General features: G+C 31.6%; 1 protein-coding gene and 1 long non-coding RNA gene across 6 annotated transcripts in view; one reads left to right on the top strand and one right to left on the bottom strand.

Annotated features, from left to right (window-relative positions):
- The window catches only part of LOC141455397 (limbic system-associated membrane protein-like), a 482,699-nt gene extending 463,183 nt beyond the window's left edge, over positions 1–19,516 (top strand). For 4 of the 5 annotated variants that reach the window (XM_074130441.1, XM_074130437.1, XM_074130440.1 and 1 more), the window contains 10 exons: positions 3,727–3,903; positions 4,877–5,241; positions 6,732–6,870; positions 6,987–7,084; positions 8,102–8,276; positions 9,049–9,179; positions 9,637–9,814; positions 11,129–11,164; positions 15,165–15,275; positions 16,500–19,516. In XM_074130441.1, coding sequence (XP_073986542.1) covers positions 3,774–3,903; positions 4,877–5,241; positions 6,732–6,870; positions 6,987–7,084; positions 8,102–8,276; positions 9,049–9,179; positions 9,637–9,814; positions 11,129–11,164; positions 15,165–15,265 — 1,353 coding nt within the window. In that variant the 5' untranslated portion in view covers positions 3,727–3,773 and the 3' untranslated portion in view covers positions 15,266–15,275; positions 16,500–19,516. The remainder of the gene's footprint in view (positions 1–3,726; positions 3,904–4,876; positions 5,242–6,731; positions 6,871–6,986; positions 7,085–8,101; positions 8,277–9,048; positions 9,180–9,636; positions 9,815–11,128; positions 11,165–15,164; positions 15,276–16,499) is intronic. The other variant, XM_074130439.1, reaches the window with a different exon arrangement.
- On the bottom strand, positions 6,987–15,058 carry LOC141455407 (uncharacterized). The gene is made up of 2 exons (XR_012459255.1): positions 14,907–15,058; positions 6,987–7,946 (listed from the first exon to the last, which is right to left on the bottom strand). It is a non-coding gene; the product is annotated as an uncharacterized lncRNA (long non-coding RNA).
- Positions 19,517–21,003: the final 1,487 nt, after the last annotated feature.

The raw sequence follows: 21,003 nt of genomic DNA on the forward strand, positions 1-21,003 counted from the left end.
CTGCCACAACTTGGCCGTCATTACTTCGCCTTTCCGAGTTTCATTTTTTTTTTTGTCCAATAAATCATCATCTGTTCCAATATAGCCATTTTTCTTCTAATGTTTAAATTGTACCTGAATTATTTTCTTTATTATCCGGTTAATTTCTTTATTCCAAAATGAAGTGCATTGGTGTTTGTGGACCGCCTGAGATGAGTCATTATTGCTCTCACCTGCAACATAATGAAATATCCCTTCCTTTTGTGACCAATCTTGTAGTTTCCATTTTAAAAGATTCTCCAATTTTTTTTCTCCCATATCCTAATTACACTAATCTAGAGAAATAATGCTGGCCGAATTAGCTGCGAAATAATTAATATTCCACACAGAAACTTTGTAGTTGTAATGTCGCAAAATTACTAGCCCTTTTCATTAGATTTTACAGGCAACATAAAATTAATTTAGCGTGGCTAATTTAGAAAACACTTAATGCAAAATTAAAAGTGCAAGTTGTGACCTTAGAAATGTTGCTGGCCTGATAACCTCTAAATGTCCCACCGACCTAGTGGTAAATTGTTTATTGTAGCATTTAAAGGTCTTAAATACTTCCTTTAGAAATTTAGTTGGTTTTTAATAATTTTAAAGTAGAATTATAGTCAAAGAAGTGATTTAAAAATGTTAATTAACAGACTGTGATTCAATGCAGGAAGGGAGACAATATGGTGGCCCAATTTCCAACGTTAGGACCCTCACTTGATTTACTTCTTTTTCAAATAGAATATCAAAATTATTTAACTATTTTTAATAAAATTAAAATACATATTCTCTTAAAATTGTTTTGTTTAAAAGTGACTTATAGTAATTAGAGCTATATTTTGGAAACGTGTCAACAAAACCTTCAGTGCTGCCAAACAGTCACATATACATATGTTATGTTTAGATGCACTCTGGGAGGTTTATAGAAATTAAGCTTCCCCAAAAACAAATGAAAGGATAAATAAATATATCTTAATAATAAGCCGTAAAAAATGTAAATGTAACGAACACTATATGAATTATTCATGAAATTTCCAGACAATATCTGTATGAAAACATTAAATGGCTTAATTTACTAGATCTATAAAGAAATCTGAATCTATCTTTTTGCTCACACTCCTTGGAGGTTGGCTGGGCAGCCAATCCATCTATGACCCGGGATTCTCGTTGCATCTTCCAGATGAAGCATCTCTCCAGTTCAGTCTGTTTGATTAGATGTAAGAGTCTGTAGAGGGTCTCCTGCGTAAATCTTAGTATCACGAATTTTTAGTGCCGAACTCTCAGCCAGATACTTCATACTCGCGAAAAGTTCTCTTTATACGTGCAATGCCTCGTCTTCTTTCTGTCAAACCTTCAAACGCTATCCATTGACAGGCCTATATGATGATGATGCATCTTTACTTAATCTCCAGTGGCCATTCAAGAGGTCTATAATTGGTTTAACAACCTTCAGTCTTGTTGGAGTAATGCCATAAAAACTTATTAATAGCCGTGTAGCTAATAGTGCATTTTTTCTCCTCTGGCCTTATCCTTCAAAAGCTGCAACTATTTGTTCTATTCCAACGCTTTGTTGGATACATTAAAGCTGCAATTTTCTTTTGCTGTAAATAACTCAAGCCCTTCAAAGGTACGTAGGGGAGGGGTACGTAGGGTGTCCCCTGGTCGAGAAAACTATCTTCTCTCATTATGCTTTTGTGCTGAATGATCGGACAACCCAAATACCGATGTTTTCAGAAGTTCGGGTCAGGTAGTCTCATACTTCTTGAATTAACTTGATAGCCATAGAGAGAATTACGACTCTAGAATAGATTATTCTTGCTTATAATTCCAGCAAGTACTGAAATAGTGCTGACTTAAAAGCCGGTTTTCCTTGGTTTACCGAGATATCATCGGTCGTAGGTTTAGCGCTATCCCATCTGCTGTCTTGGAGCCGTCCAAGCTTTATTTTTAATTTTTATTTCATTTCCTAAAGAGATCTTGTTACATGTATTATTTTTTTAAATATATTATCAGAAACAATCTTATTGAGATAGTGATTAAGATGTATCCTAAATGAAAGTATAGTTTTCAATTGAAGTAGCAATGGATTAATTGTTGTCAATGTCCTCAAAAATCCATAACTAAATATTCTCTAACTAAATCAAAAGAAAAAAAAAATGGCGTAGAAAAAATTCTCCTTTTGCCCACTTTATTAAAGGATTTACCAGGTGGACCTTCTAAATTTCTTCCACGTCGTATAACATTGTGCGTGAAATCTAGCGTGAATCATGTACACCAACCCCTGTGGTGGTCCACCAATAAACTCTGTTAATATGAACCTCGCATCTCTCTCCCAGCGTAATGTAAAGGCGGTTGAAGGGCAAAAACCTCAGACTAGATTAAACGATACCAGCTGCGGAAGAGGATTCCCGCTTAAATTGGGATCCAAAGGTGGCATAACGATCTGAATATAAATTCTACGAATCGTAACTTTCAAATTCATATAATTTGTTCACAGCTCAGATGGGTGCTAATTGTTTTTTATAAACCAGTTCCAATCAATCAATTGTAATTGATTGGTAAAACACTCAAGATAGTGAATAATGTAATGAAACAACCCGAAAATACTTTATTTTCTCTGTTTTTCTATTATTTACCAACTATCTAAGCTAATTTGCTAGCGTCTGTGGTAATCGTTCGTTTTACTAAAGGATGCAAATTTTGTGAGAGCACAAACCAGTTCCTCAGCCTACGAACAGTAACTGGTTAGGCCAGGGGTTTTGTGGAAGGTTCCACTTCTCAATCACAGCTATTGTTATTTCTTTTTTATAGATATCTTCGTGTCAGTGACCAAAAAGACTGCTACTGTATAAAATACTGATAACTGGTTTCTAAAGAAAAATAACTATTTGAGATTTCAATAAGAGTCCTCGAACCCCACTAGATCCTATTACTGTGGTAGAATCCTCCGTTTTCTTCTCACTTGCCAACACTATTCAAGATATTCATAGAATTAATTAAATAACAAAAACCATCTCGCCATTTTTTAACTGGAATTCCTCTAAAATCAATAATACTTTTCTAAAATTAAAGACTAATGGGTTATACTTATTGGCAAACTCTCTGAACTACCCTTCCAACCTAACCATTCAAAACGTCCCCTTTACGGATTCCCGCAAGCCGAACATCACTCACAATAACCAGTAATGGTAGTAACCTCTCCGACAACTTGAGATGATCTCATCTTCCTCAATTGATGGCTCTAGGAAATGTTGTTTTAGCACTTACTTTGTTTCACCATTTTGTTAGTTCATCAGTTTGCCCCCTAATAAGAGAAAGCTAGCGGCCCTAGAACCTTAAGGCTACTGCACTAAGCATAACCACTCTCTTCTCTTTCATCAAAAGTGTATTCGGTTCGTATCCGTGTAAGTATATGAACTATTAATATTATTTTGATGTATGTTACAGCTAAGGTCAGTCATAACATGGAGAATGGCAGTAATAATGTTATTCGCAACAAAAAATATTCCAAGACTTTTTTGTCCATTGATGAGAATAGAAAATGTTTAAAATCTCCACACAATTTCCTTTATCATGATATGGTTCACTTCCTGTATTTTGCTGTTCTGAACAGCCCATCACTTTACATGGAACGTTGTAATTAGATTTAAATAGATGTACAGCAATAAGTTGTTGTTTATAATTATAATAATAAATATTGTTTGTTCGCAGCCTGGGCCCGACCTTCGTTCGAAGGTGATCCAGACGAAGATGATCTAATGATCAACGATGCTGACGACGATACTGATGACGATTTGGGTGGTGCGCCAGTAATTCTATCGAAAGGACAAAATTTCACGGTGACCGCTGGAGAGACAATTCGCTTACCTTGCGATATCGAAAATATTGGTGAGAATTGAATTTTAAATTAAACTGCGGTTAAAGAGATTCATTTATTGCATAATTGTAAGAATAAGTTGTTCATTCTTTTTGGTAACTGATTCATAGTTTCAATGGGATTGAAAAAATAACTGCCATTTCAGTCTAGAAAAATTTATTTTGCCGAGCAGAGTCCATGAACAGACAAGACAGAAGACACACCAACCCTGAAATGTAATAGTATTACTTTCTAAACTAGCCCTGAAGATGACCTAGTCCAGTGGTGGGCAAACTTTTTTAATGGGGGGCCACAAAGTTTAAGAAATTCTAGAGGAGGGCCAGAATTATAGAAAAAATGCATTTTGTGTTAAAGCTTTTAATCATAATATTATAAAAACATTACAGCATTACACACTTGTGTAACTACGCGGCTAGTTTAGCTTCACCTATAGGTTATGCATCTATTATTCTACTAAGTAGAATCTACTTTATACTTCTCGACCGTCAAAACGTAATTATAGCGGGCCATATACTATCCATGTCGATGGACCCTCGGCGGGCCGGATTAAATACTTTCGCGGGCCGGAGTTGGCCCGCGGGCCGTACTTTGCCCATCACTGACCTAGTCCCTAGGTCGAAAGCTCGGCAAAATAAATTTTTCTAGACTGAAATGGCAGTTATTTTTTCAATCCCATTATAAGAATAAGATTTAAGCGGGCCGATTGCTAGAAGGCATGTTTTTCGTGGCAACCTGTTGCATCTTGAGACTTTAGATGATGCTGAACCCTCTCGATGCTCAGCAATTTAAGCAAGCACTCCTCTTTGACTAAATTATTTTTATTTTCTATTAATTCAATTAATATAAAATTTGTAGTCCTAAATCTTATTGATATTTCCTATCGCTTTAAATTGTAAAATGTATAATTTTTTATTTTTATGTTAAATGATTAATTTTTATTTTCTTAATTTCATTTTGTTCAATTGCTTATTAACTAATTTCCAGATAATGCTGTTGTCCAATGGCGACGCAATTTCTCAGACGCCTTGTTCTTTGATGAAACAAAACAATTGCAAGAACCGCGTTACACATTGTCCAAAGCACAAACACTGACCATAGAAAACGTATCAAGTGTGGACGATACATCCTTCTCATGTCAGCTGTTAGACGAAAATGAACAAATAATCACACACTGGGTTTCTGTAAAGGAAAATGAAGTTAATAGCCAGATTGAACAACGTGGGCAAGGTATGCCCAGAGTAATTAGGGTTTTCCCGGAAGAGCCTAAAATTTTTAAGAAGAACGAACCATTTACAATTATGTGCGAAGTTGGTGGTTATCCAAAGCCTACAATCTCTTGGAGTCACAAGGTAAATAACATATCAAAGTTATTTTTTGATACTTTTAAGAATTGTTTTCTACCAATGTTTTCATCTTCCAATCTACGTCTTAAATCGATGATTGCATAATTTGGAGACAGTCTCTGTTATACTAAATTGTAGGTTCCTTTAGAAGTAATATGATTACCTTTAGATAGCAGAATTGGATCTCTCTCGCATCAAAGCACCAATCAGTGTCTTAAATAATCTGCATTTTATCTGTGAATAAGAAGATATTCTGAACTGAACAGGCATTGCCGTCGTGTTTTTGACTATAGTAGGAAGGCGGAAACGTTTAAATTAAGATTTAAACAATTTACACCTAGATAAATATTCATCTTTTAATAAAAGATAGTAATCTTCATTCTTAAATAAAAAATAAAAGAGTTAAAAGTAAATTACAGTCGATTTTTCTTGCGGCTTTTAAATTAGTGATACACGTTACTCTAATTTGGGAAGTTCGCGTTTCTAAATGCGCATTTACTCCAGCTATACTAACTGGAGTCTCTATCAAGTGTTATTAACTAATAGAAAAATCAAAAGCTACCACACGATGCGCTAACTAAAGTTGCTGGACTAAAATGACTCGAAGACAAAGTCTCTGATGCAACCCAAGGAATAGGTAGCCATGACTGATTAACGTGAACTTGAAAGGTAGACATGACTACCTCGAAAAGGCTTATTTAGTGACCAGGTGGAAGAATAAGTTATACACGTTCTTGAGAAGAGGGGGGTATTAGTTAACAAGAAGTGGTTATCCCTTTATCCCTGCCTCCTTTATCTTCTTTCTGGTCCCTGGGACTATCCTCAGAACATTTGAATATCATTAAGGAATGAAGTTTGTTACACCAGAGAGTGGTTATCCCTGAATGTCAATTTCTCACCCTACCCAGGGCTTCCCTAGAGATTCTAGGTAGTTGCCCAGTTTCGCTTGACTATAAAGCAATAAACTCAAAATAGATATTTAAGCTAATCTAGTATTTCTAAGAAAAATTTTAAATTATTCCAACGCGGAGATCCCGGGTTCGAATCCAACTGCTGGCCCTTAGATTTTCTCTTCCTAGGTGCTTCTTACAACTCACAGACGTGTTGTTTGTAACGAGCATTGAAGCGGGCGCCAATAACCTCACTTGTTGACGTGCCTTAAATACAAAACAAATATTTCACTTTAAATTACAATGCCTGGATTAATCAATTTTCCTTTATTTACATTAATATTAATAATATTAATATATTCGGAGGTCCCGGGTTCGAATCCAGCAGCTGACCCTTAGATTTTCTCTTCCTAGGAGCTTCTTACAGCTCACTGTCCGGTGATGGACAGTGTTGTCTGTAACGAGAGAACACTGTCCGGAGGCCGGCAGTGCACTGGAAAAAGCTCCGGGCGCTAATGACCTCAGCTGTTGATGCGCAAAAAAAAAAAAAAAAAAAAAAAATATTAATATATTAAATATTTTTATTAATATATACTTTACTTTTAGGGTAAACCATTGAAAGAAAGTGAAGGCAAGGACGCCATTCACATTGATTTTGCCACTAGAAAGCATACTGGAAAGTATGTTTGTACAGCAACCAATCAAAATGGACAAGATTCTCGTTCTGCAGAAATACAAGTTGTTTGTGAGTTTAAATAATAGAAATTTATCAAAATTTACTCCGAATGTAGCCAAGCTATTAATGATAGATTTAAGCTGATGTTATTGCCTGCATTTTCAGAACGTTTACTTGTGTTACAGATTCTCCTGAAATTGAAATGTCAAATGAACCAATTATTGCTGGAGAGGGTTACGAATCGGAAATTATCTGCAATGTACATTCCAATCCTCCAGCTGAGGTAAACAAGTGGAAATATTATTAGCGTTAATGTTTTGCTATAAATTCAGTGCTTGTAAGCAAATGTTGGTTATCGTATGTGCTTACAATAATTAAACGGGTTACCAAAATTCCAGATTTTAAGGAAATCGATTAATTGATTGGTGCGCCACCATACAGGTTTTTTTTTCTCAGCAATGTTTCTGAAAATCAATTTGAGCTGAATACTTTAAATAAACTGGGTTCTATAGAAGGGGAAGTCCTCTGAAGTGCCAATTCAGTCATTGTACAATTCTAAACTCTGTAATTTTGTTGAGTACGAAATGTCTAAATAAATACTGAATTACAAGAATTCAGTACACAGCATTTGTTAGTATTAGGTTTTTCCGAGTTTTCTGAAATTTTCTAAGCTGTAGCCAAAGGGTTTTACTTGAACTTGGGCGCGATGTATGTAGTGATGAACTAGATAGTCGGAAGATAATTACTCGACATCTTAAACATTTTATCAAAAATTACCGCGTATGGTTGTGCCATCAGTTTTCTAAATGCATCAGTTAGAGTTGTAACAAGAAATTGCTGGAATTAAAGTCGTAAAAAATGTGCATACCTTCCTTCTCAGTATGGACGCCATACGAGAAATACAGGCACCTCAAAGATAGAACGAAAATCTTCCTCATTTGTTTCATTGATGTTAAAAATTATTCTTTTTTTTCTTCATCAATTAAGTTTACAACTTTGCGATTCATATTTTCCGTACAACCATTTTTCAGTTTTGTTTTATTTATTTGCTTTTCATTGTCTACTACTTTAACAACTGTGAGGGAAGTCGTCACGTTTCGTAGATACTAGTTGTGGACTTCAAGTCAGCTCTTTGCAATGAATTACTGAAACCGACAAATGACTATTAAACTCATGTATAGACAAATCAGAATTAAGCATACGATCGTATGTATTTTTGCAGAAGGTTATATTGAACAGGTTTGAATCATTTATCTTGAAATTTTGTGGTTAGTAGATTGAATAATTTGAAACTCCATAGGTTTGGTGGTACAAAGGAAGTGAGAAATTGAATTCAACCCATCACATTAATATACTTCAAGAAGGCCACAAAAAAATACTCCGTATTTCCGGAACGAGAAAGAGTGATTATGGGACTTACACTTGCTTTGCGATAAACAGCATAGGAAATTCTACTGGAACTGTAGAATTAACAGGTAATTTTATTTTTTATTCGTCATAAAACAGAATCATTATGCTTTTCTAAATTATTAGGGAAGGGATTAGCTATGCGGTTAGCGTGTTGAATTCCCACGCGGAGGTCCTGGGTTCGAATCCAGCTACTTACCCTTAGATTTTCTCTTCCTAGGAGCTTCTTACAGCTCACTGTCCGCTGGCCGGCATTGCACTGAAAATACTCCGGGCGCCAATAACCTTAGATGTTGAAGCGCCTTAAATAAAATATAAAATAAGAAATACAAAATTTTAACGAAATTCGTCGTTGAAAATTGAAGTGTCCGCCTTTAATATTAGGTATAGAAAACTATAGCTTTTTCGCTTTTTTTTCCTTTAAAATTATTTATATTGCATAAGTCGGCTGTCTTTTCAATCTTTTTGTAGATATTGTTAAAATTAAATTAATCTTATTTTAGTTTTGTTCTAAAAGATGTCAGCATTAACCTCTGTTTTCTTTCATTTAATTATTTATATTAGTTTTTTATTAAGTAGATGGCATACATAGATTAGCTTTCAACAGTTTGCGCACCGCAAGTGAGATGTGTTACGAAATTTGGTAATTTTCGAATGAAGACATTAAATTGATTTACCTAATTGGGAAGCAAAAACTAATTAACTATGTACACTAAGAAATATCTTTTTTATTTCCCTTAACCTAATCCTTTTTTTGAACGAGGAACCCATGTCATTTACGAATATTTTTTAAATCACGTATTCTTAAAATCTTAAATTGATGATATATTGAAATTATAGGTAAGCCAGGCAAACCAGTATTCGAGAATTCAAGCTATAGTGAAGACAGCATCAGCAGCCCCGTTTTAAGTTGGATTGTCAGAAGTTATAAGGCTATTGACGAATTTGAAGTACTTTACAAGAAACAGCACGTAAGTTATATTTCTTACAATTAAATAAGTAAAAATTGTAATATTTATTCTGACAGTTAATCTGAGAAATAGTAAAGATAATGTTTTATTTTTTGTTTTGGTTATATTTTCATCCTTGAATAAACTACAAATAAATAATAATCATTATAATAAATGTAAATATATCATGCATATGGATGTATCAAATATGGATTTCAGTTGATCCTCGAAATCTTAAGCCTTCAGAGCTTTAAATCAATCTTAAAATGTTCGTAGAAAATTCAGTGGCAGTTACCTTCCACTGGCCTTTTTTTAGTAACATAAATCAAGCTCAACTCATACATGAAATAATGCTTAAAAAGTGACTTTAAATTTTTTACCAAGCCAAAAGAATGACGTATATTCTGAGATTTACAACAGTCTCACTCTGCAGATTAATTAAAAGTAGTTACTAATTAGTTTCTGTACGTTCCTTTAGGTAGACGATTGGATCACCGTAACGTTAGATGAAAGTTCAAGAAGTGTTACCCCACCGTTAGATTTCGTTTACAGTCATACATTCAAGGATCTAGAGCCAGGTACTTACGAAGCTAAAGTTCGAGCTAAGAATATTTATGGATGGTCAGACTACTCTGATAAACATACTTTTGCTGGAAGTAAGTAAATAACATTCCATTTTATGTTGGGCATGATTTACTAAATTTTTCTTGTTTCATTTTCGTTGCAATGGATTGATTATTTTATTTTATTTTTTAATTTAGTAAATAAAAATTATGTACATACAGTATATATTCTGTGTCTTTACATATAAACTGTATAGAACCCTAATATAACTGTCTAAGCGGACAGTTTTAACTTGAACAATATTCAAAAAATTTGTATAGATTAAATTTAATTCAATTTATATACATTAGTCAATTTAAAAAACAATTTGACAAGCTTAATCTTTTTCTACGGTGAAGTTAATTTAATGTGGATTAGTATTATTAATTTTGCTTCTGTCCGACAGAGTTCTCTCGTGGTTTTATTAAAAATATTCTACTTTAGCCCAAAAATAAGCTATATTATATTTATCTCCTCATATTTTCTTTTAAATCTAAATACGAACCCAGTAACTTATCATAAACTTTCAAGAACATTAGTCCATTTAAGATTTAATCAATTATTTTCTTTGATTACTTTGATAAGATCAAAGTTCTTTGAAATCCTCAAAAACCTTTCAGGGGTCATTTTCTTTTTCATTTTTATTTTGTAAGGAGTTAATTTAAGAGAAATTGGTTTATATTAAAATGTATGTTAAAAGAGCATTCGTTTGACTCTTTTTTTCTCATATCTCTAAAAAACAACGAGATTTACTTTGGTATGATTTTGGGAAAAAAAGCATTTATTTATAAAGGCCACATAAAAAGGCCTAACAGTATTGGTTAAGATGTGGGTAGATAAGCAGCTAGTTTAGCTTCTTAAATTGATTTTTGAAGCGTAAACATGTGAATAATTAAAGATTACCAGCTAACTTCTATGCAAAAAATTTAAAGGATTAACCAACCATTTACTAATCCACATTAAAAACATAACCATATTTTTTACCTTTTTTTTATGGAATAAGTTAACGAAAAATGATACTATTCTATCATCAAAAATAATCTAAATAGGCAAAACTAATCATAAAAATGAAGGGCGGCACAAAAAAATTATTATTGTTTTATTAATTAAATTTTGCACTGATAACAATATTCTGGACAAATTCATTGCTTTCATTTAAACTTTATTAAAACCAAACTTGGCAGATAAATTAATTTATATGTGCCAACAGAAAGGGAAATTGACTCTGGCAATGTTCAATTTTTTTTATGCATATTTTTTATTTTTTTAAAAATATTTTTGCACTTTTTGTAACATGCTTTTTTTTTATATACTTTCACGCTTTTGACTTGATTTATTTGCATATCCTTTTAACTTTACAATTACAGATGATATTGGCCGTGCAATGCAGTCTAAACTTTTAGGTAAGTGAAACATACGTTTGGGTAAAAATTTGAATTATCTTTTACTTCCATAATTTATTCTAGTAGAAATTTAAGAAAAACAGTAATGCTAATTTTGGTTTCTTGTAAATAACAATTTTATTTAATGTTTTCTGGTAGTTTTAATTAATTCTAGTAGAAATTCTCCAAATTAAAAAAAAAATGCTTTTATTAGTTGATAATTCCTTGTTTTGTTAATTTTTCTCTAAATACTTTTAAATTCCAGTTATATTTCAGTTCGTGTAATGCGTAGATTCGATTATTATTATTTATTCATTTTTATTTTATTTTACTTGACATCTGAGATCAAGGCGCCCGAAGTATTTTTCGCTGCTCTACTGGCCTCCAGGCTGTGTTTTCTCTTTACATACATAACATTACCCATCGCCGGATAGTGCTGTAGGAGCTGTTAGAAAGTGGAAATCTTTGAAAAAGAAACATACGTATATATTTCCAAAGCTTATGAAAGACCTTCAGTCTTGTGGACCAACTGTCCAGCACCGTTGGTTTCCATTTATTATTATTATATTCCGGAAAAGTTATTCTGAGAATAACAGGTCGATGCATTTATATATCGGACATCGAGTCCACGAGTTCTGAGCTGAGCGACTTCAGCCTTAAACCTTCATCAGACCATCACTAGCCGAATGATTATTACATTACTACCGCTCCTTGAATCGGTTATCTCGGCTGCCCATATAGTGACAGTTTCTCTTTTTGCGTTCTGACAAGATTAGCGGAATCTGAATTGCCGAGATCTGTTGTGTAAATTTATATTTGTTCCTTAGCTAACCAAAGTAAGGTCTAGTATTATGATAAGTGAAGACAACTCTATCCTAATACATCTAGGTAGGTTATACTGTGTGGCCGCATGTTTGATCAGCACCAATCTCTAATAAATCTTCGTTTATTCCATCGCCATCAATAAATCGAGGGTTATTGACTTTTTTAGGGCTTTGCCTCTCCAAATAGCGCTCGAAACCATCTCATTTTATAATAATTATTATTAGGCGCGTCAATATCTAAGGCCATTGGCGCTCGGAGCTTTCACACTGCCTTGCGCCGCCCTCTAAACAGTGTTCTCTCACTACGACAACTTATCGGACAATGACGTGTTGAAGCTTCAAAGAAAAGAAAATATAATAATAACGCGTCTGAATTTCAACCCAGATCAACTTACTAGTCTACCGCGCTACCAACTAAGCTGAGTTCTTCTAAAATTTATCATTAATATTTCATTTAACACAGTTAATATTTTTTGAAATAATTTACAATCTTCGCATTCAATTGTCCTCTTTTAATTTTCTCTGCTTGAATTACTCAAATCCCTTGTATAACACAATTTATTTTATAAAATTTAAATTTTAAAATAGCAAAGTAGCCGCCATTCAATGTAGTTTATTTTACGAAATAAATTTTTAAATATTTAATCTAGAAAGAAATCCAATCTGCTTGAATATTAGCATGCTTCTTTTTAAAAAATTCAATTTAATTCCAGTAACTTGGTTTATTGTCTGAGATTGTTCATCTGTTCAGGAAAAATTAAAAATAACTTCAAAACAATTTCTTAATACTTTATTGCAACACTTTAATCTCATCGTAAACTTCACTTAAGTTTCAAATATTTGAGGTTTGATTTTCAATTAAAATACTTCTGATATACACTGACTCAGTAAATGTTCTAGTTTTGAAATTTGGTTTGTTACACTAAATCGGGTAGGCTATATTTAAATAAAAGAATGTAAATACAGTTATTTTTAAAATTTCTTATTAAAACGATTTAGGCAAGATGATAATGTAGTTAAGGAGCAAAATTAGTTTTTTGAAATACTTAAAAACTGAAAATATTTATAGAGTTTTTCATTTCATAATTTTTTATCGACAATTATTTTTTAAATCTACGAACATGATACAGGAACAATATAGATGCAATTTAAAACATACATAACATTCTGAAAGCCAGAGAGAAACGAACTGTTCGCAGAAAATTTATTGTTTCTTTTACCCTTTAAAAATTTACTTTAGGTTGGATGATTACGAGTTATTAGCCTTTCGAATAGATACACTCATTGTTTCTAAGTTCCGTCCTAGGAGACAAACCAAAAGAATTTACGCGATTCCATAATTTTGTTATGCATTTCTTTTAAAGTCCAAAACTATATTGAATTATGTAATTGTATAATTGGGCACTGTATTATGTCATGTACTCTGTATAGTTGATTTGTGGTATCAATATTAAAAATAATCACCAGATATTTTACGTTCACAATTAAAATTACTAACCAAACAATTCGAAACGTTATTTTTTTTTTTTTTTTTTTTTTTTTTTTTTTTTTTGGCGCATCAACAGCTGAGGTCATTAGCGCCCGGAGCTTTTTTCAGTGCACTGCCGGCCTCCGGACAGTGTTCTCTCGTTACAGACAACACTGTCCATCACCGGACAGTGAGCTGTAAGAAGCTTCTAGGAAGAGAAAATCTAAGGGTCAGCTGCTGGATTCGAACCCGGGACCTCCGCGTGGGAGTCCAGTATGCTAACCTCATAGCTAATCCCTTCCCTCGAAACGTTATTGAAAATTATTTTATGTAAATATTGGTGGCTATTCATTCTTTGCAATCCTCACAAACCCAAGTTATTTTTGAACATTTTGAAATTAATTACATGAGCTAAACATTTAATTGATTTCATTGGAAAATACAAAAATTTACTTTTTTTCACATATGAGGATTTTTTTGACCCCTAACATATTAGAGTTTGCCTTATTCCCATTATGTAAAATTAAGGGGCAATTTGTTGGCAAATATACTTTTTTTTTTCAAGATCCTCTGCAACTATTTGCATGGAAATATTATTACACATAATTCTGATATTGATAGAGGAATGCTGCAAGCAATTATTTGCTTTGCATTGTTTTAAAGAATTTACAATAAAGTAAATGTTTATTGCAAACTGAAAATTGATGCCTGCCAATTAGTGGTGCTAATGTTTTAGACTTATTTATCATTTTAACATACTGTTTTACTTGCTAGTTTATTTCTTTTCTAGCCAAATTTTGTAGATTTGGGTTTTTAACAAAATATCAAACCGAGAAATAAATAGATTTTGATATCATTTGTGGTAAATATGAATGCTTTTCTAATTGAATCAATACTCTGCTAATGTTATACAGTAGTTACATTTCAAGCTTCTGTAATTGTTAAACAACTGAAGCATCAATCACCATTTCATATTCACTGATTTATATTGCAGGATTAATTTTCTTGAAAAAAAAGTTAAAGTTTAACAAGAAGAGTTTTTCAGTTTTTAAATCTGTGCTAACATTTGAAAAGACTGTTGTATCTAGGCTTATTTCTTTTTTTTTCCTTGTTCATTTACCACTTTTATGGATAATCATCTTTCTTTATTATTAAATTAAAAAACAGGAACAGTGATTGGTAAGGATTATATTGTCTAAAGAGAGGCGCCGCGATAGCCTAGCGGTTGGAGGTAAGCCCGCAAAGCCAAGACACCAAGTATGTGGGTTCCACACTAGGATCTAAGCCTTTTTTTTTACAAATATTTGAAAATACAACATGAAGAGGCGTTTAAGGCCAACTGTCTACAAAAACTGATAGAATTTGCATTAAGTTAAATATTTAGCACATTTACAAGTTAAAGAAAAAAAAAAGTAATTTAAACCAAAAACAAAATCTTTAGATAAAAATTATTAAGACAGTATTCACGTACATCAGTATCACAATCAACAGTATTGTTGTATTTATTTTGCATGGTGGTTTATGTGCTTGTTGTTAAATTGTTTAGAAACAGACAATCTTGTTATCTATTTACAATATTTGATTGCATTTCTCTTGAATTAGCATTAATTCAAAATTTTTAAATCATTCATATTCCACATGATTAAAATTCAAATTCATGTTGTTTAGGTGCATTAAATGATTGTTATTATTTCAATTAAAATAAAAATTATTGATATATTTGTTTCAGAAGCAACAATGAATGAGGGTAGCGGTGTATCTTGTTTAGAATTAAGTAGGATAGCCCTAGTCTTTCTGTTATCTCTAATAATTGGAAACTACCTTCAGTAATCGAGAAAAGGTTAGTAAATTAATAAATTTGGTTATAATGTACATTCTGAAATTATGACAACATGGCCTACTATTTATTGTTTGATCATAGAGGAAATTTCAACGAAAACTTAAAATCAATGACTTTTATAGATTTTTAAATTGAATTCTCTTTACATTTGTTTGTAATAACGGATTATAAATCTTTATACAAAATACCGAGTAAACAATATAATTAACTAAGTCAGTACAGAATATGATTTTTATAACATTCGAAATATAAAGTTTTATTAAAAGTTATATTTAATCAATAATTCTAATTATTAAATTCTATGTATATTAAGGATTAAGGATTAAAATAGCGGGGCAGGATCTGTGCCCCATGGAACCGCAGCCAAAAGAAGCTAATCCATGAACATAAGAACTAAGATCTAACAGAACATAATTTTGTGTTTATATTCTGATTATAGACAAATTCTAATCGGAATAGAAAATTAAAATGAATAATTTCCTTTATAAACTTTAAATGAATTAAATAAATAAACTATATATTTAAACTTTATTTATTTAAAGTTTAAATATATTTCAACTTTAAATAAATTTTTACTTCTTTTTTTTTTGAAAATTAAAGGCGTGTCAAAGCTGAGGTCTGAGATTACCTGGAGCTTTTTTTCAGTGTACTGTTGGTCTCCGGATAGTGTTCTCTCGTTATAGATAATCGGACAGTGAGCTATTAAAAGCCCCTAGGGGGAAAAAAACCTAAAAGGGCCAGCAGCTGGATTATAACCCGGAATCCAGAATAAGCTTATCCACTGTGCTGATCCTTTTCCAGATATTTGAAGATAGAATGTCAACATATATGAAACAGGTCTATAGCCATATAGTCTATCTAAATGGCCATTTGTTATTTCTTAAAAAAGAAGCATCAAATTAAAATCTCCGGTAGTGACAGAAATTCAAATATATATATTTTTTTTAATTATTCTAAACTATTCAATTAGGCGTATTATTTATTTATTTTTTTTTAATGCGATGTGTTAAACTTGTTTTGAGTTCTTTCTAATTAATGAATTGAATTGGAAGGTGATCAGGAAAAGCAAATTCTAAGTGGGAACTTAACAGACTGATGTTTTTATTTTACTGTGTAATAGGACATATTATCTAATTAGTACGGCTCATTATAATGTTTTCTATTACATGCTCAGCTTTAACTATAGATTTTTCTGACTTATATAAATTGGATTTTATTTTACAGATTTGACGACTACCAAATTACCTTAATTTAAAAAAGTAAGAGGATTGGAGGATGTCCTATTTACAAAGCAGACAGTTGAACTGCACCATAATGTTCTCATCGAGCTTGTTAGGCTATTGTTATTAATTAATATTTTGTTTCTGTTGATTTCTTAAATTTTTGCTTTAATCAAATACACAATTTTCTTTTCATTTTGTAGCCGAAGGATATTTATTTATAGTCAATGAATTAATTTAGGTTTTTCCCCTCTTATTTGTTAAATTACTTAAACATTTTTAATTATGGACAAAGCTTGACAAGCTTATCTTTCTTTTTAAATCGTGGCGGAATAAAATTAATTAAACACTTTGAAAATAAATAATTTGTTTTTATGTTAAAACAAAATCTTAAAAGTGGGTCATCGGAAATTGACCTCTTCTTCCACATTTTGTATAAATTATTATATGTTGGCAATTTGCATTTAGCATGCGCACTAATATGAATTTTAAAGTAAAATAAGTTACACAATGATTCCATATGTATGAAATGTTTTCTTCTAAAAACATTACAATACTTGTTGTAAAGGATTTGCCTATTATCAATGTGGGTTTATCAATGAATAGTAATTTATGTCAATAATTTATTAATTTTTTTTTCTTTTCCATTTTATTTTTATTTATTTTATTTTTTTTAAGTGAATTTTTTTTCATTTACAAATAAAAAGAAAGAATTAAAAACCAAAGTATTTGATTTGTATAGAATTTGTTGTGAATATCAAAAATATAAGCCTCTTCTATTTATAGAAATAATTGTAAGAATGAATTTGATAAGTTTAAGAATTATCGATAGGATTAAGTTAAGGAAAACAAATGTATGAATGTTTCTTGTTAAATCGGGATTAAAAAAGAAAAAGTAAAATTTGCGGTCATTTTTTTTTAAGTTCAATGTTATTTCAAAAAATTATTTTCAGTTATTTAATTATTATAATGCAATCATCCTGCCAGGTTCATCGCAACCTCTATTATAATTTAGAAAAAAGAAATATTCAAGTGCCATCTCTTGTTAAAAATTTCGAATATTTTTCTTCCTTTATTTTTTACTATTATTTTAATAAATATATTTTTCAAATGAATAATTCATTTGTGAAGGAATAAAATTGGTAACATGTCAGCAAAGGTAGCCAAAATTTTTAGTAGATCTTTATAAAAACTCTTGTACGATTAATTTAGCCAAGCAACATCAAAGTTAATCCAGCTATGAGGTTAGCATACTGGACTCCCACGCGGAGGTCCCGGGTTCGAATCCAGCAGCTAACCCTTAGATTTTCTCTTCCTAGGAGCTTCTTACAGCTCACTGTCCGGTGATGGACAGTGTTGTCTGTAACGAGAGAACACTGTCCGTGCACTGAAAAAAGCTCCGGGCGCTAATAACCTCAGCTGTTGGTGCGCCAAAAAAAAAAAAGAAAAGTTAATCCAGTATTTTTATATATCAAGCAATTATTTGAGTGAAGTATTACAAATATTTTCTTTAATAAAGAATTCCCTCAAGCTCTTCACTCATTGCACATTGTATATTCTTACAACCAATAAAGGAGTTTGATATTCCTAATGATTAAATTTCAGATAACGCTAACATTTTGGCTCTAACTGGTTCACCCATTTGTTTTGTTTGTTTAACTTTTCTGTCATAAAATTGTTCTATAAATATCTCAGTCATTTGTTCTTTTTTTGATGAAAAAATAGAAACAATTGCGCTTTATTGGAGATCTGGAACGCGAACAAAGCGTTCACTGACTAATCTAAAGCTTCCCGGGACTGAGATCAATCATTAAAAAAAAACCCTGAGCTATGAATCCAAATCCAGAAAGGTTCCATTTCATGCCCACACTCACTTCAACATTATTCTACTGGCAAGCTTCGCCTTGCATCTGATTTTATAAATATTTAAGAAGTTCTTGATCAGGAATGTGAGGCTCACGTCGAGTGTGCCTCGAGTAGCTTCTTTTAGTACTACTTTTCCTGCTCTCTCGTCAAAAAAGATTTCACAGTCCATCATATTTGCCTTTTCTCTACTTCTTACACTGATTACAAATTTCTAAATTTATTATTTCAATTTAATTTAAATATCTTAGACCCTAAAATGTGCTCTCTGGGACTGGGACTAGCATCAAGATTAAAAACTTAAAAGTAAAGTTGATTATCACTATTATTATTTATTTAAACAAACTTCGGCTAAGTCGCGCCTGATAAGATTACTATTTATTTGGCTATCTCTGCAATGTTAGAAATAATAAATAAAAACAAATTTTAAATAATCTAAAAATAAAAAAATACCTTCCAATTTATTTACAACAGTATTTTGAAATCATTATTTTGTGTCCTATGGTTTGAAATTATATGGCAAGCAAAATTCTGTCCTATATAATAATGTTTTATGTGAATTTTAAAATAAAAATTTAACGCAGCTTAATCAGTTGGCAATGCTTTGTGCCTTTATAGTTTTTAAATAATAAAACTCCTCTTACAATTAAAAAGAAGAATGCAACTGACCCGATAGTTGTAATTTTAGATAATTAAAATACAAAAATATGATACCTCCATTTTTAAGTAATATATTTATATTATTCAATGTTTATTAATAAATTGCTTGTCATAATAGTCATAATAATCATATTTAATTAAAACAAATTAACTAAAAAAAAAATATTAATGTGACCTTAAACATATTGGTGAAAAATTGGTATTCAAAGAAGCCTTAATGTATAAAATAGGTATAAAATCATTTAAAAAAATAAATAAATAAATTGTCTTTTGTACTTTTTTTTTAAATTTTATAGTTTTGTTTTCTTTCCATTTAATTTGCTAAATCCAATAACATTTTGTGTAAATATAAAATATTTTATCAATTAATTTTCGCGAATTGTTTGAAAGTACAATGTGTATAGGATGGAATTGTGTGCAAGTTAAAAATATTGTATTAAATATAGTGTAATACATAATATTTAGTAAATAAAGTCTAATAGAGATGTAAATAATTTATTTCCGCTTTCTAGTTTTGTTTTGTTTTTTGTTTGCAATTTACTAACTTTTGGATATAAAACAGAAAATATAAAACAAAAATCTCTACTTAAATTTTTAAGATTACATTTTTTGTGTGATCTCAAATCAAGAGTTTCTTGGTGTGATATCTTTGATTGGAACTGGCTCCAAGATGGAACTGGAAAGATGTAGTTTGGGTACATAAAAATATTATGAAAACACAAAAGGAGAAGAGAAGAAATTGATGCGTTTGGATTGTGGATTGATAGATAAATGGGCATGCATATATTGTTCGAAGTTTACAATCACTAGCTATTTTCGAGTAAATCTCAAAAAACGTGAGGTACCCACTGAGTATGGACGAATTTTCGGTAATTTTTTCCCCAAATTTTCTAATTTTAAGCATTGTTTTTGGTGACTGATTCATTAGTCCAGTAGGAAGAAAAAAATTATGCCAATTTCAGTTCATAAGCAGTTAGGACAGAAGATTCACCAACCTTATAATAATGTAAAAATATTATGTCAATAAGACCTGAGGATGACCTGTCCCTAGATCGAAAGCTCGGCAAAATAATAAAATCATTACTGAAATTGGCATTATATTCCTTTCTTCCTATGTGGATTTTAAGGTATATATGTATTTATCCCTCCTGAATAGTACGCAAGATGTAGCACCGTACATTTCACAACAAGGAAGATTTAGAGAAACTTTACCAACTCCTGTCTAAGCGATGCTCTTAATCGAATGGTAAACAGATACCCTTCTGTTTTGGTCTAGTGGTTAAGAACGTGGCTTTGTAAGTGAAAGATCTCCAGTTCGAATCCTGCGTATGACTACTTTTTATTTGTTAGAAAAAAAAGTGTTTATAGCAAAGTATGATGAGCTTACGCCCTCGTCCACGTCACCTAACAATTGGACGTTAAGCCCGCCTGAAAAAAATAGGCCATTACTTTACTAAGTTAAGTGGCAGTAAAAAAAGATCAGTGAATGCCAGACTATTCTCAATCGTTTGTGACTAACATCAGAAATTAATTTATTTGAATAAATAATCCGTTGAGTTTACAGAAGCATCAGTTTATTGCAATGACCAATGTAGAGGAATGAAAACGAGAGCAAATAAGAAATAGTTTAGAATAGCCAATATAGTAGAATATAATAGTATTTAGAAAGCTTTAGAGTGCTATAATATAATCTTGAATGGGATCGTAAACATCATTTATGCTGTCACAGTTCATTGCTCAAAAACAGAACAAAAAAATTAAAATGACGGGAAACGAAGAAGAGCTACACAATGCAATGCAGCAAGCTTCCAGCGTTTTGTGATGTTAGGAATATCACTTACGCAGCCTGACTTGCTAACGACTGATAAAGATTAAATATTAATACTTCATTGTAGATTTGAGGTGTCTTAAAGGGTGCATTAATCTTGCATACCTAAAAATTAAATTAAAGTTATGTAAAAGGTGTGTACTGAAGCAATAACTTT

Source organism: Rhodnius prolixus, unplaced genomic scaffold (genome assembly GCF_049639745.1).
Source record: "Rhodnius prolixus isolate KJV_2025 unplaced genomic scaffold, Rpr scaffold_4, whole genome shotgun sequence".
In the NCBI taxonomy this organism is placed as follows: domain Eukaryota; kingdom Metazoa; phylum Arthropoda; class Insecta; order Hemiptera; family Reduviidae; genus Rhodnius; species Rhodnius prolixus.